This window comes from Phaseolus vulgaris, chromosome 8, assembly GCF_051622355.1.
Source record: "Phaseolus vulgaris cultivar YP4 chromosome 8, ASM5162235v1, whole genome shotgun sequence".
NCBI lineage: Eukaryota > Viridiplantae > Streptophyta > Magnoliopsida > Fabales > Fabaceae > Phaseolus > Phaseolus vulgaris.
The window spans coordinates 48,447,961-48,465,217 of record NC_143505.1 but is presented as its reverse complement, the minus strand read 5'-3'; the positions used below and the strand labels follow the sequence as shown (position 1 = coordinate 48,465,217).

The 17,257-nt window shown below is 35.3% G+C and overlaps 1 protein-coding gene across 1 annotated transcript; it reads left to right on the top strand.

Annotated features, from left to right (window-relative positions):
• Positions 1-694: 694 nt before the first annotated feature.
• On the top strand, positions 695-4,524 carry LOC137826908 (uncharacterized). Its single transcript, XM_068633065.2, is given in 3 exon segments — positions 695-1,580; positions 1,855-4,250; positions 4,407-4,524. Coding segments are annotated over 2 exon segments (3,201 nt in total). The 5' UTR covers positions 695-751; the 3' UTR covers positions 4,227-4,250; positions 4,407-4,524.
• The last annotated feature ends 12,733 nt before the right edge of the window (positions 4,525-17,257 follow it).

Here is a 17,257-nt window from a genome sequence, read left to right as displayed (position 1 = left end):
ATGTCACAATTAACCACATTTAGGGTACTTTGCATTTGACTTCCATCAACATTTGTTGTCTTGGTGATTATTTTTCTTACAACAGGGACAAGACAAAAAAAATATGTTTGTTGTTGTTTTGGTTGTATTTGCTCATTTTATAGTTTTTGACTTTGAAAACACCTTCAACGGTACGGAATAAAGTACTTTCAACGACACAATCTTCTCATTAATCTTCATTGCTCTTGTCTTGTGCTTACAAGACGTGTACCACTTCTATCAAAGTAATTACAGAAAAATCCGTGTAATATTTGTTTCGTATCTCTCATTAGAATTTTTTCAACTAAGAAATAAGAAACTTCTTATTTAATAATTTTATCTTGTTAGCAATACCAACCATCAACAATGTCTATGAGAATTCCTTAATTATCTCAAACTTTTTCATCCTTTGCATCTCAAATTCTCTTATCAAATTTAAGAGTTTAGTACCTCAAATATTTTTGTTTCCTTGATTGGACGAAGCTTTTACCGGGTTTTACTAGTAATCAATGTGATTTTGGTTTTTGTTTTTAAACTTGAGTGTTTTACCTCTGTAGTTTCTATGAGAAGTGTGTTTTGATAAGTCAAGAGCTTATAATCCGGACATGGACTCCCATCCCTTGCGGCTAATTTATCGTTATCACGCATTGATTGCATATACGTTCCAGAATCATAATATACTTTTCGTTTTACAACTCCTAAAGTGCGAAAACAAATATTCGAAATTCCGAATATGTGGAGTTCAAAGTTTCTGTTTGTGGTACTAAGTTGCTTGGTTTTTCACTTTCCTTCAGACACGTCTTCATTGGTGCAAATGCCATTATGCAATCATCATGATGCCTCCGCCTTGCTCAGCTTCAAAAGCCTCTTTACCCTTACTCCACCTGGCCCTGGTTGGTGTGCGGCTAGAACGGGAGTGTTGTGCCATCCAAAGACTGAATCGTGGAGGAATGTCACGGATTGCTGCATGTGGGAAGGGGTGAGTTGTGACACAAAATCAGGCCACGTCATTGGGTTAGACCTTAGCTGCAGTTGCATTAGTGGTGAACTTCATCCCAACAGCACTCTCTTCCAACTCACTCACCTTCAAACACTCAACCTAGTTCTCAACGACTTTTACGATTCTCCAATGCCTTCGGGATTTGGTCATCTTCTGGCTCTTACTCATCTAAACTTATCTCTCGCTTGGTTTACTGGAGTTATTCCTTCCAAATTCTGTCACCTCTCAAAATTAGTCTCGCTTGGTCTCGGTACCAATAATGGATTGACAATTGAACAATCAACCCTGGAAAAACTCATTGTAAATGCCACTGATTTAAGGGAGCTCAATTTTGACTACCTAGATATGTCTTTGATTAAACCGAGCTCTCTATCTTTGTTACTCAACCTTTCTGTCTCCTTGGTCTCTCTTAGGCTTCAAAATTCAAGTTTGCGAGGGAAATTAGACAATGCTATACTCTGTTTGCCTAATCTTCAATACCTTCATCTGTCTAAAAATCCTGATCTCGAAGTTGAACTTCCAAAGTTCAATTCGAGCACTCCTCTTAGATATTTGGACCTTGGTGATATTACGAAGTGGACTTTAAGCCTAACTCAACCCCATAAAACCGGCTCATATATTTTGGGTGGTCCGATAGCGGCCCGATAGCGGGTGGCACGAAAGGCCCAACAAATACTCGCTAGGATAGGCTCGAAATGGCTCTGATACCATATTACGAAGTGGACTTTAAGCCTAACTCAACCCCATAAAACCGGCTCATAGGGTTAAGGTTTGCACCCACTTATATACAATGAATGAAAGGCTCTAATCTCTAGTCGATGTGGGATCTCCAACAGGTGATACCAAATTCAGTGGCCAGATTCCATTCTCACTTCCAAATCTTCACCATCTCACTTACATTGATCTTTCAGGTGACAATTTCACAGGACCCATTCCTCAATGCATGGGCAACATGTCACAATTAAACTATCTCATCCTCCGTTCGAATAAATTCCGTGGTGAGATTCCATCATCTCTTTTCAACCTTCACCATCTTATTCACTTAGATCTTTCACAAAATAATTTTGGTGGTGAGATTCCATCATCTCTTTTCAACCTTCACCATCTTATTCACTTAGATCTTTCACAAAATAATTTTGGTGGTGAGATTCCATCATCTCTTTTCAACCTTCACCATCTTATTCACTTAGATCTTTCACATAATAATTTTGGTGGTGAGATCCCCAATTTGTTTGGCAAGCTTAGGAAATTAGAAGTTTTAGATTTTTCTGTAAACAACCTAGTGGGCCAATTGCCTCCATCGTTGTTTGGCCTGACTCAGCTTAGTTATTTAAGCATTTCAGAGAATAAATTAGTTGGAAAAATACCTGATAAAACCAGTGGACTTTCTAATTTATTTGATCTGGATATGTCCGATAACTCGTTGAACGGAACAATTCCGCCTTGGTGTTTTTCTTTGTCATTATTATTTTCCTTAAAGCTTAGTGGGAACCAGCTTACCGGGCCAATTGGTGAATTTTCTGCCTTTTCATTGTACTATTGTGACCTCTCTTATAACAGGCTAGAAGGTGATATCCCCAAGTCAATGTTTCTTCTCCAAGATCTCTCTGAATTGACACTATCCTCAAATAACTTGAGTGGCCTTGTAGATCTTAACAATTTTTCAAATCTTCAAAACCTACAATATCTGGATCTTTCTCACAACAATTTTCAATCTCTTGATTTTAGTGGTGACAATGTTAAAAGTTTCCCAAAATCCGCTGCCCAACTTTATCATTTAGATCTTTCCAATAACCATTTTCATGGAAGGATTCCAGAAGGATTTAATCGTATGGCGGATACTGTGACTTTTTTTTATCTTTCTCATAACCTTCTAACATCGGTTGGGAATCTGTCACTCTTGTGGAAGAATATAGGTTACCTTGACCTAAGCTTCAATATGTTGGAAGGAGATATTCCTGTTCTCTCATCTACCGTTGATTTCTTTTCTATCTCAAACAACAAATTGACTGGAGACATCTCTTCAGCTCTTTGCAATGCAAGCTCCATCGAGATACTCAACTTGTCTCACAACAACTTGGCAGGCAAACTTCCACAATGCGTTGGAACCTTCGGTAAGCTTTTAGTTTTGGATTTGCAAAGGAACCATCTTTGTGGGATCATACCCAGAAGCTATCTTGAGATAGAAACATTGGAAACTATGAATCTTAGTGGCAATCAACTCGAGGGACCATTACCTAGGCCTGAGGTCAAATGGCAACAATTAAGAGTTCTGGACCTTGGAGAGAATAACATACAAGATACATTTCCAAGTTGGTTAGAGTCACTTCAAGAGCTGCAAGTCCTTGTTTTACGTGCTAATAGGTTCAATGGTACCATCAATCGTTTCCAATCCAAGAACAATACCTTTTCCAAGCTGACGGTTTTTGACATCTCCAACAATAATTTTCGAGGCAACTTGCCAATAGCTTTCATAAAAAATTTCAAGGGAATGATGATCAATGTCAATAATGGCTTGCAGTATATAAATGCTTCTCAATTGTACAATGATTCGGTGAAGGTCACAATGAAAGACAGCGACATGGAGCTAGAGAGGATCTTAACTACTTTCACAATTGTTGATTTAGCAAATAACAGATTTGAAGGAGCAATTCCAGCAATCATTGGAGAGTTAAAGTCACTAGTAGGCCTTAACCTTTCTACCAACAGAATCACTGGTTTTATTCCACCAAACCTCGGTGGTTTGGAAAATTTGGAATGGTTAGACCTCTCCTCAAACATGCTCATGGGTGAGATTCCAACTGCATTGACCAATCTTCACTTTCTCTCTATCTTGAACCTTTCACTAAACCAGCTGGTAGGGAAGATACCAACAGGTAAACAATTCGACACATTCCAAAATGATTCCTACAAGGAAAATCCTGGGCTATGTGGTTTGCCTTTGTCAAAATCATGCCCCAAGGACGAAAAGCAGGAGAAAGATTCAGAAACCTTTCACCATGATGAACAATTTGGGTTTGGTTAGAAACCCGTAGCTATAGGATTTGCATTTGGAATGGTCTTTGGAACGTTGTCGGGATATATTGTCTTCTTTGTTTGGAAACCACAATGGTCAATCTATTTTGTTGATGGCATTCTTAATCAAAGATCGAGAAAGAAGAGTCACCGAACTAATGCAAATACAAGACAACACAATGAGGGTCGTTGAAGAATCTCAGAATCAGTATAACAGGTAAGTGAAATTATGTGTTAAATTTTGCAAGTTTGGTGTTACTTCATATAAACTTGCGCCATGCATATATATATATATATATATATATATATATATATATATATATATATTATGATCCTTAAACTGATAGGCCTAATCGGATATTTATGACCACAGGTGTGAAGTTCTAGTTCCATAGCGAACAAACACCATTTCACTCAAGGCCATTCTTCTGTCCCATTCCTTTTTTTTGTCTCTTTTGAAAGATGTGTTCTTAGGCTGAAAATGTTGAAGCAATTTGTTGTAATAAAGTACTCTCAGTGGTGTGTTTTTCTTTTAAACTTAATCTTCTTGTATCTTTGTGTATTGAATAACAAAATTTATTTTCCTATATTATTAGTGTACACAGTTTGCAATACTCAAATATACAACTAACACTTATATACAAATTAGTTTCCCTCGAACACTCACATGATCAACATGACAAGACAAATTTATAAATGTATAAATGATTAAAATTTGTAATAATTTTAATTACTAATTTAACCCCATTATTCTCAATTTAAAAAATGAATTATAGCAATTTTTCAAAGTTTAAATTTAACAATTATAAAACCTTTTAATCTGTGAAAAAATAATTTTCAATTTAATTACTTAATTACAACTCTTCTTTGATGATATTTTTTTTTGCTATAAAAAAAACTTTTACTTTAAGCGAAAATATTGAATTTATTTTATTGAAAGAATGTCCAAATTAAATATTCCACTGCCATGGATTTATTTCTTCTAAACCAACGTGTTAATTATAAATTTAATTATTTTATACTAAAATTTAAGTTTGTCCATAATCCTAAACAAAGAAGAAATAAAAGACCAAAAAGAATCTTCACAAAGGCTTTGCTATGTTTAACATATTATTTAACTTTTTTTTACTAGGTAAAAAATTTATATAACTTAATTAGTAATATTTTTAAACATTTTTTACTAATTTTTATTTTTTAAATGTAATAAAAAATATTTAAAATACAAATTTCTAATTTTTTATATATTCTATTTTTATTTTAAAACTATTTATTAAATTTTCTTTAAAAGATAATATTGTATTATATATTTTTAATATTTTCTTCCGTTCATGCATGGCATTTAATTAATTTTTTATAAAATAAAATATTCTTATTTTTATCTTTTTATTAAATTGATAATGAAGATAATTATTTTTTTGCAAAAAATTTGTATATTTATATTATACTATTTATTTTAGTCATTATATTATATACACTACTTAGACTTTACACTTCAAGATATTTCACTTGAAATTGATAGATGATTTTTTTAATATTACATTATTTTAACCATTATACTAATTAACATGATAAAAATGTAATATCAACTTAAAAATATGATACTTTTAATTTACTTTAAATTTGATTACAAATATTTTTAAACTATAGTTTAACATGAAATATAGGATATACAATAAAATATTAAAAAAAACTGATTAAAATGATTGATAGGTGAATAAAGATTACAAAAGAATAAAAGTAATTAAAAAAATAAATTGTAAATATTTCAAGAGATATTTTTGTCCATCAAATTAAATTAAAAATTATATAAATATATTATTAACTTTCTATTCGTATTATTTTATATTTATTAGCTACTTGAATGGCTTTTAGTTATAACTTAATAAGTGGATTTACTAACTAGTTATTACGATAATTTTCTCAGTTTTCAGTAAAAACTCATTTTTTAAGCTATTAAAATATAATAATACAATATGATATTAAAATTATTCGTATAATCCTATTTTAAATAGAAATTATGAATACAAGTTTTTTCGTCCCACATTAACTTTATAAATAAATAGTTTATCTCAATCTTAAAGTTGGATATGAACTAAGAAAAATTATTTTTAAAAAATTATATTTAATATGTTTTTGTGATTTTAACTCCCATAAAGTGTTATTCGAAATTATATTTAATATCTAACTTTCTTAGTGAATTATAATTACTTGTAGAAGATTTTCAAACTCCCATTATTTTAAAAAATTCTTCAAAATCCTTTTTTTATCGACAAAAAAGAAATTAATAAATGAAGGTATTTCAGGGTACCTCAACCATTATACAAGATCACCTAAACCCAGCGATAAAAATTTAGCATTATCCGAGTACATATCACCTAATATTTTCTAATAGATTTTATACACATAAAAGGTTCAAGACACCAATCAGAATACTAAAAAAATACTTCATTAACTTTGAAAGTTATCCATGACCAAAATCTTCAGTTGTACCATAGTCAAAATTTCAAAAACCTCGTTACACTTCTAGGAGTTTTCCAAAGCTCCATTACTTCCAGAAATTTTTCAAAACTCCGATAAGGATTTTCCAAACCCCCGTTATTTTTAAAGGTTTTCCAAACTTCCATTACTTTTAAGGATTGTACAAACACTCACTAAATTCATTTGTTGTATTTTTTTAAATAAGTTACATTTTTTTAAATGAATTATTTTTTTTAATACACTTATTTCCTTAAACAACTGAGAAATAATGAAAGGCAAAGATTTTAAATTTTTGAAATTTATACTTGAATGTAACATTGATAAAGGAAACAAAGAACAAATTCTACCAGGTAAAGGTAAACTAATGTAAACAAAAAAATATCATTTGCTAGAGAACAGAACATAATAAAAAAACTATACAAGATTCTTCAGCTGAATATTATATAATTAAAGTTTTCACTTGTTAGGGTAAAATTGAATTTATCTTATTGAACAATTTGGTGGATTAATAGTTCCCTATTCAAGGTTTCCGTGCCTAATACAAGTCAATTAGAAATAATTTTTTTGATTTAACATGTGATATTTAGACATTGCAATAATGATTAAAATGCATTATTTTGTTATCAATGAAATAGTAAAAACATAGAAATTAAAAAATACGGTAAAATATGAGGGAAAAGAATTAGATTATAAAATATAAAAAAATAAAAAAGTTGAAGGTAAGCCAATATGCTTGCATCAGTTTGTATATCTCAGCAAAATTACATTCGTAATCAATAAACAAATGTTATGCATATTTAACTTCACTCCATCTACTTCACATATGAAGCCAAGTAAGCATGGAGCTCATTGTAGAAATTGAAAACCTTCTTTCCATGACAATATCTGGTTGATTTCCTTGGACACCTGGCGACTGCACTCGAGAGGTGAAGGAAGTGTCCTAATGCTTCGTGCCACTTGTTGTTATAGAAACTAATTGAAGAAATAATAGAACACAAAAGGTTAAAAGGTTATAGAAAGTAATGGTACAAAATTGTTGCTAAAATCATTCATATTGATTTACTTTAATAAAAAATATATATATATATAATAAAATTAAATTATAATTACTGAAAACTATAAAATAAAAATACTAATAACCCATCATTAATAATAATATAATAGTTTAAAAATAATAAAATTAAAATTAATAATAATAAAATCAGAATTGATAACCAACCTACTCCAATAACCCACGCATGTCATACATTAACATTTTTGCCCATTAGCAGAGGAACCAGAGTCAATTCAGGAACTTAATAGTAATAGTTATAGTTTTATTGTATCCTAATATGCCATTCAAATCTCTCACTATCATATGTACATTTCAAGAAGTAAAACTGTACATTTCAAGAACTAAAACTGTGTAAGATTTAGAAGTAAAATATAAAAAAATAAAATAAAATATTATTTTTCATACCATACAGTTAACTTATAGATAAATTAAATAGAAATTTTTCCATAATTTTTATGAAACCATGGTTAGTGAATTTTTTTCAGAAAAATAGTTAGGAGAGAGAAATAAAATAAACTTGTCTGCAAATTAAAATGAATTTATAAATAAAATAAAAAAAATTAGAAAAACTATATTAAGAAAATTTAAAAAATGAATTTGTACATAATTCTAGCTTTTGATGAAATTCTTTCATATTTACCCAGTGGATAAAATTATCTAAATATTTTTATTAGCAAAAAGAAATTATTTATTAAGAAGGTACAAGTATGCACACTAAGATACAAATTTTCAAAATTGTTAAAATAACTCTCAGCCTTTCTACTGCTACAAATCAAAATTTGCTCTATATAGAAACACCATACTATTGTTGTTCTACTATAGAAGCACACTGACACTAGACTATTTGAACCAACCTATATGTACTACTATTTTATTTATAACAACCCCATGTATTATAAATTTGAGGTAAGGGTAGGAAAAAAATCCAAATTACAAAATCCAATGCATAAGTATCCAAATCCATATTAGTTTTGATCCATTTAAATGGATTTATTTCAAATTCAAATCCATATTTTTGGATTTTAAATCCAATCCATTTAATTGGATATGGATTAGATATGAATTGGATACATTTTTGGATTATCCAAATTGTATTTTGGGTTGGATTTTGACTTGGCCCGATCCAGGTTGAGCCAAGACAATTCAGGCGCAGGTTGAGCAAAGTTGACCCAAGTCCACGTCGAGCCGAATGAGCCCGGGCCGATGTCAAGCCGAGCGGGCCCGGATTGATGACGAGTCAAGCGGGTCCAAGCTGATGTCGAGCCGAGAGGGCCAGGGCTGATATCTAGTCATTCGAGCTTGGGCCAATGTTGAGTCGTGTGGGCCGAGGCCGATGTCGAGTCGTGCGGGCCCGGGCCGATGTCTAGTCGTGCAGGCTCGTGCCGATTTTGAATCGTTCAGGCTCGGGCTGGTGTTGAGCCGAGCAATCCAAATAGATGTCAAAGCGAGCGGGTCTGATCGATGTCGAGACGATCGGGCCCGGACCGATGTCGAGGCAAGCGGGCCCGAACCGATTTTTTGGTGAGCGGGCCTGGGCAGATGTCGAGCCGACCGGGCTTGGGTCGATGTCGAGCCGACCGGGCCCGGGCCGATGTCGAGGAAACTAGGCTCGGGCAGATGTTGAGTCGAGCGGGCCCGGGCAGATGTCAATGCGACCGGGCCTGGGTCGTTGTCGAGTCAAGCGGGCCTGGGCAGATTTTGAGGCGAGCGGGCCCGGGCCGATGTCGAGCCGAGCAGGCCCGGTCGATATCGAGCCGAGCGGGCCCGGGCCGATAACGAGCTGAGCGGGCCCGGGCCGACGTCAAAGCGAGCGGGCCCAAGCCGATGTCGAGTCTGGCGGGCCCGGGCCAATGTCGAAGCGAGCGGGCCCGGTCGATGTTGAGACGATCGGGCCCCAACCCGATGTCGAGGCGAGCTGGCTCAAGCTGATGTCGAGTCGAACAGGCCCAAGCCGATGTCGAGCCGAATGGGCCCGGGCAGATGTCGATGCGACCGGGCCTCAGCCGTTGTCGAGTCGAGCGGGCCTGGGCCGATTTCGAGGCGAGCGGGCCCGGGCCGATGTCGAGCCAAGCGGGCCCGTGTTGATGTCGAGTCGAGCGGGCCCGGGCCGATGTCGAGTTGAGCGGGCCTGGCCGATATCGAGTCGAGCGGGCCCAGGCCGATGTCGAGCCTGTTGAAGATGGTTGATGCCCCTTCAAGATTGTGTTTGATGAAGACTTCTATGTACATTTCATTTGTATTTTGCTTTGCTTTAAGTGTGTCTTAGGTAGTGCTTAGAGGTTGTCTAAGAGTGGACTTTTTGCTGAGTAACTCACCTCATAACCACTGGCCATGTGATAAGAATAAGCATAAGTTTTCTTAAACTGTTTTTCACATGTTTTACAAAAAACACGTTTACTGTATAAAAATAAATCTGTTCTTTTCTAAATAAACAGATTCATTTTTAAACTGATGCCTTGGCTAAGTCTTGTGAAAATTAGATTTTGTGCATCAGGTATTTTGACTAAGTCTTCTTCTTTTCAAAACGACTGAGTTTTAAATAGTTAAACTTTCTCTGTTTTCGTTTTGAAAAATAAATCTGTTCATCTGTAAATGAATAGATTCCTTTTGTCTCTGGTGCCATGTCAAGCTTAAACGTTTTTCAGTTTTATCTCAGCACTAGAAGAGTTGACTAAGTCTCCTCACTTAACAAATTCTCTAACAACTTTTGAAAATAAATCTGTTCATTTTATTTTCAATCTGTTCATTTTATAACAGCTTTAACTGTTTTTCAAAATTCTGTTATAAGTTGGTTTTCTATAAAATGAAAACTTGTTTATGAGTTTAAGAATCGTTCATACATTTGCAAAAACAAGTTTTGACAGCAGAGAATTAAGAGTTTACAAAGGATTAGCATTTGTTCTTCAAAGATTTCAAAAATCACAAAGTGCTTGTTCTTGGTTTGGTTCCAAAAGCTTGGTGTGAGGTGCTGCTACTGTTCTAGAAATCTTGCCTACTGGTTTAAGGCAGATCTTTGTATCCTCAATCAAGTGTAGTCGTTTCACTTCTCATTTCTTGTAATAGTTTGGTTGAACACTCTTCTTGATAGGTTTTCTTGGAGAGTGTGTGTGAGCTGAAATAGGTTTTTTCAGCAAGAGTACCTAAGTTCTTGTAGGTTTCAAGAACAGTGGGAATTGTACTTGGTTGTACTGTGTTTTAGTGATTTCCACCTGGTGTTGGTGAAGACTGGATGTAGCTCAGTTGAGTGAACTAGTATAACTGCTTGTGTTCATTCTCTCTCACTCTCTGCAATTAAGTTTCTGCATAATTGTTAAAACAACAAAGAAATAAATCTGTTCAATCAATAATAAATCTGTTCTTTCTGGGCTCAGTTCATACTGTTCTTAATTTCTGAAAAAGTTGTTTGATTCTGATAAGAACATATAAAGTGTGTTAAAAGCCACTGAAACAGATTGACTGTGATAGGTTGCTCAAGAAATTGTCAAAGCTATTAATTGAACCTTAAACAATTGCTTAAAATTGAAGCTTGCTGTTCTGTGATTCATTGTTCTTAATTTTTGAAAAACTGTTTGATATCAAGAAGAACACTCATAGCTTGTTAAAAGCCACTGGAACAGGTTGTTTGTAAAGGTTACTCAATTAATTGGTATGCTATCAATTGAACCTTAATCACTTGCTTGAAATTGAAATTTGTTGTTTTGTGGTTCACTGGTTTTCGTTCTAAATATCAGCGTGTGTGCATCTGAAAATTTATCTGCATAATCTTGTGATTAACCTTGCTGTATAAACGCTTTTCAAACAAAAACAGTGCTGAAATAAATCTGTTCATTTTCACATAAATCGATTTATTTTCTGTAAAACTGTGTTAAACACTGTTTCTGCGAGAAAGTTTTAAAATGTCAATTCACCCCCCCTCTTGAACTTTGGCACTATTAAACCCAACAATTGGTATCAAGAGCTAGGACTTGTATTTTAATCAAGTTTGTTTGTAATAATGTCTGAGTTTAATGTTCTTTTTGCTGAAGGATCTGCTGTTAATAGACCACCTATGTTCAATGGAATGAATTATGCATTTTGGAAAGTTAGAATGAGAATTTTCATGGAATCCATTGATGCATTAATTTGGGAAGCTGTGGTCAATGGACCTTATGTGCCAATGCAGGTTGTCAAGGATGAAGAAGTGGTAAAGCCAAGATCAGAATGGAATGAGACCGAAAGGAGGAAGGCTAAACATGATCTTGTGGCCAAGAACATCATAACCTCTGCATTGACTATGGATGAGTTCTTCAGGATATCCCAATGTAAGTCAGCTAAGGAGATGTGGGAAGTCTTAGAAGTGACTCATGAGGGTACTGAAGATGTGAAGAGGTCAAGGAAATATGCTCTCATCCAAGAATATGAACTGTTCAGAATGCAACCCGAGGAGAGCATTGCTGATGTGCAGAAAAGATTCACCCATATTGTGAATCACCTCACTGGCTTGGGAAAAGAATTTGACAGAGAGGAACTCAACATAAAGATATTGAAGTGCCTCGACAGAAGCTGGCAACCAAAGGTGACTGCCATAACTGAAAGTCGTGATCTGTCAAAGTTGGGAACTGCTGCACTGTTTGGAAAGCTGATGGAGCATGAGCTAGAGCTCAAAAGACTTAAAGAGCAGGAAACAACAGAGAGAAAACCCAAAGGTCTTGCACTGAAAGCAACTGAACTGGATGAGATCAAGGAGGAAAAAGAAGATGCTGAAGATGATGACACAATCAGCCTTCTTACAAAAAGATTCAACAAATTCCTAAGGAAGAAAAGCAGAAATAGGAACTAGCAGAAAAGAAGGTATCCTAAACCCAATGATTCAAATTCCTCTAAATATACTTGCTTTGGATGTGGGAAAACAGGGCATATCAAAACAGATTGTCCAGACAATCAAACTAAGGACAAATCTGCCAGCAAGAAATTTGAAAGGAACAAAGGAAGAAGAGCCTACATCTCATGGGAGGAAAATGAAGCATCCTCAACCAGCAGCTCTTCAACAGAAGATGAGGAGAACAATTTGTGCTTCATGATGAAGGATGAGGAGTCAAGCTCTGATTCAGTAAGTAATTTTTCTGCTGATTCTGATATCTATGATGATTTGCTTGCTGCCTTCAAGGAAACACATGATGAAGCAAATAGGCTAGCTGTAATATGCAATAAGCTGCAAAAGGTAAATAATGTGTTGGCACCTAAAGTAAAAACACTTGAAGAAGAATTGCATAAGGCCAAAAAAGATTTGGTAAGCCTTGAACTAACTTGCTTGCATGCCTCTATTAAAACCTGTGAAAACTGCAAAAAAATTGGACAAACAAGTGGAGTATTTGCTGAAAACCCTTTCCAATTTCACCAAGGGAAGAGAAAACCTTGAGTCTCTCCTTGGATCACAGAATGCTGTTTTCAATAAGAATGGACTTGGTTATACCCCTGGAAATGTAACCAATGTCAAAAAGCTTTCAAGTTTTTTTGTTCCAGCAAAATCAGTTTTTTCAGCTTTTAACAGTGGCAAAAAGGCATCTCATGTAACCTGTTTTTACTGCATGAAATCTGGTCATACATCTAGATCTTGCATTGCTAGAAAACATCTTGTTCCTAAGAACTTAGAAAAATGGCTACCAAAGAGAAGGTTTTAATCTGTGTTGGACCCTATACTAAAAAGGGTACCATTTGTATCATTTTTATTCTGTTTTGCAGATTGGCAGCAAGAAAAATCAGTGGTACTTGGACAGTGGCTGTTCCAAGCATATGACTGGGGATATTACAAATTTTACTAGCTTGAAGCTCAAAGCAGAAGGACATGTAACCTATGGTGATAATAACCGAGGGAGGATTTTGGGCAGAGGAACTGTTGGAACAGGGAATTCAACAACCATTGAGAATGTGCTCTATGTATAAGGACTCAAGCATAGTCTTCTCAGCATAAGTCAGCTTTGTGACAAAGGATACAAAGTGAATTTTGAGTCAAAAGGCTGCACAATATCAAGTAATTCATCTAGTAAGGTACTGTTTACTGGTAAGAGAGTGAATAACATATATCTGCTGAATATCATGGAAACTAACTCTTCAAATGAGTGTTTGCTGTCCAGAAGTGATGAGTCTTGGTTGTGGCACAGGAGGTTGGCTCACATACACACAAATCACTTGAATAAATTGAAATCTAAAGATTTAGTTTCTGGTTTACCTAACATTAAATTTCAGGACAACAGGCTTTGTGATGCTTGTGTGAAAGGTAAACAAATCAAATCCTCTTTCAAGTTAAAGGATATTGTCTCTACAAAAAATCCATTGGATGTGTTACATATGGACTTATTTGGTCCATCTAGAGTTGCTAGCTTGGCTGGAAATTTGTATGCTTTAGTTGTTGTGGATGATTACTCTAGATTTACATGGACTCTATTTCTTGCACATAAACATGATGCTTATTTTGCCTTTAAGAAATTAGCAAAGATTCTGCAAAATGAAAATGGTTGCTGCATAAAATCAATTCGAAGTGATCATGGGGGAGAGTTTCAAAATGCTAAGTTTGAGAGGTTCTGTGAGAAGCATGAGATAGCACATACCTTTTCAGCCCCTAGGACACCCCAACAAAATGGTGTAGTTGAAAGGAAAAATAGATCATTAGAGAAACTAGCTAGAACTATGTTAAATGAATCTAAGCTTCCTAAGTATTTTTGGGCTGATGCAGTTTATACTGCAGCTTATGTGTTAAATAGGACCTTAATAAGACCAATTCTTAAGAAAACCCCATATGAATTGTATAAGGGCAGAAAACCTAGTGTAAGCCACCTTAGAGTATTTGGGTGTAAATGCTTTGTATTGAATAATGGCAAAGAAAATCTTGGTAAGTTTGATGCTAAATTTGATGAAGGTGTGCACATTGGTTATGCTTTGAATGGTCATGCATATAGAGTCTTCAATAAAAGGTTGCTTATAGTAGAAGAATCAATGCATGTTGTTTTTGATGAAACTGATCATAGCATATCTAAAACTGCTGCTGATGACCCTGACAGTAATGAATTTAAATATGTTTTAAATCAAAAAGAATCAATTCATTTTGATACTGCTGATACACATGCTATACAAGAATCTACTGCAGCTGCAGGTTTGCCAAAAGAGTGGAAAACCCCAAGAGATTTAACCCTTGATAATGTCATTGGGAACATTGAGAAAGGAGTATCAACTAGAAAATCCTTGAACAATTTCTGTGAAGCAATGGCCTTTGTATCTCAAATTGAACCCAAGAATCTGAACGAAGCTCTCAAGGACAGCAACTGGATTTTAGCTATGCAAGAGGAACTGAATCAATTTGCTCTTAATGAGGTCTGGACTCTTGTTCCTAGAATACCTGAGATGAATGTAATTGGAACAAAATGGGTATTTAGAAACAAGATGGATGAGCATGGAGTGATCACCAGAAACAAGGCTAGGCTTGTAGCTAAAGGGTACAATCAAGAAGAAGGAATAGACTATGATGAGACATATGCACCAGTGGCTCGGTTAGAAGCTGTTAGACTGCTGCTTGCCTTCTCCTGCATCAAAGGGTTCAAGCTATTTCAAATGGATGTGAAAAGTGCCTTTCTAAATGGCTATATAAATGAAGAAGTATTTGTTTCACAACCACCAGGTTTTGAAGACCATCAACATCCAGAATATGTGTTCAAACTCCAAAAGGCTCTCTATGGACTCAAGCAAGCTCCTAGGCAATGGTATGAGAGGCTAAGTGATTTTCTCACCTCACAAGGCTATGACAGAGGCACATCAGATAAGACCTTGTTCATTAAGAAGAAAGGAGATGACTCAATTCTAGTACAAGTATATGTGGATGATATCATTTTTGGATCAAACAATGGAGAATTGTGTGAAGCTTTCGTGAAAGTCATGAAGAGTGAGTTTGAAATGTCAATGATGGGTGAGTTGAACTATTTTCTAGGCTTGCAGGTCAAACAACTCAAGGATTGCATTTTCTTAAGTCAAGCTAAGTATTGCAAGGATCTGCTGAAGAAATTTGAAATGGACAAGTGTAAACCAATCAGCACACCCTTCTCAACAAGCTGTCATTTGGATCATGATGAAGCTGGAATTTCTGTTGATGAAACCAAATACAGAGGACTCATAGGATCACTACTGTATCTCACTGCCAGCAGGCCAGATATAATGTTTGCAGTGTGCATGTGTGCAAGGTTTCAATCTGCTCCTAAAGAATCACACTACAATGCTGTCAAAAGGATTTTGAAGTATTTGCAAGGAACTAAAGAAGTTGGCTTGTGGTATCCAGGTAATATTTCATTAAGCTTAACTGGATATTCTGGTTCAGATTTTGCAGGTTGCAAAATTGATAGGAAGAGCACAAGTGGAACCTGTCATTTGCTTGGATCAAGCTTGATCTCATGGCAATGCAAAAAGCAGGCTTGTGTAGCTCTTTCCACTGCTGAAGCAGAATACATTGCAGCAGGGAGTTGCTGTGCTCAAACTATATGGCTAAGACAACAATTGAATGATTTTGGTATCTTACTTAACCATATACCTCTGCTGTGTGATAATACAAGTGCAATCAACTTAACCAAAAATCCTGTCATGCATTCAAGAACCAAACACATTGAAATTAGGGAACACATATCTAATGGAACATGTGATATTAAGTTCATTGGTACTGATTTACAACTTGCTGATTTGTTCACAAAACCATTAGCCAAAGATAGGTTTAATTTTCTGCTTAATGAATTGGGTATTATAAATGTCAATTGTGCCTAGCAGTGAAAAAATTAAATCTATTTATTCGTAATTGAATGTGTTTATTTTCTGCACTGATATGCATTGATGACTAGGAAAGAGAATTTCTGATCTTTGACTGCTTGACTGACCTAGTGGGCATTAACCTCTGTACCCTTGACGGTTTTGGTCATGGTTATGTAACCAATTTGATGGTTTGGGTGCTCAATAATGGCATGAGTATGTGCATCGTGACCCTAAATATTTGCTGCATATTTTCAAAGATTCTCTGCACAAATTCAAAAGCATAAAATCTTCATGCATATCCACTCATAACTGCCATATCAACCCATTCATTTCTATATAAATTTGTGTGAATACTTGCTACCCACATTGGCTATTCCTTTTCTGTTCTCACCATTTGAAACCAAGAAAAGAATCCAGGTTCAACCATGGCTTCTTCTTCCAAGAAACAGAAAAATAAGGGGAAGCAAACCACCTTTCAAGGTGTGCTAGAAGGTTGGTTCGCTGGAAATGAAGAAGGCATCAATGCCTACATTCACGAGACAAGCAGAAAACAGATTAACATACCCAAAGTGTTGGATTTCAACTGGTTGAAATCTGAAAAACTGGTAGAAACAAGGGCTGTGTTGAAGCACCAGAAACTGAAAAAGATGCTGGAATTAACGGGTAATGTATATCCTGACTTGGTTAAGGTGTTTTACACTAACCTCACATTGGATGGGAAGAATGTTGTCTCTTATGTGAAAGGAATTAAGATGAAGATCACAAGTGAGGTGTGGAATTCTGTGGCTGGAATAAAATATGCTGGATTGAAACTAGGAAAGGGAAACACCAGTGGAATCCAAGAATTCAACAAGCTGCAATATTATAAGAGTTGCATGAGGAATCCTACAGAGAGTATAAACAGGTTCCATGCAGGGCATTTGAACCTC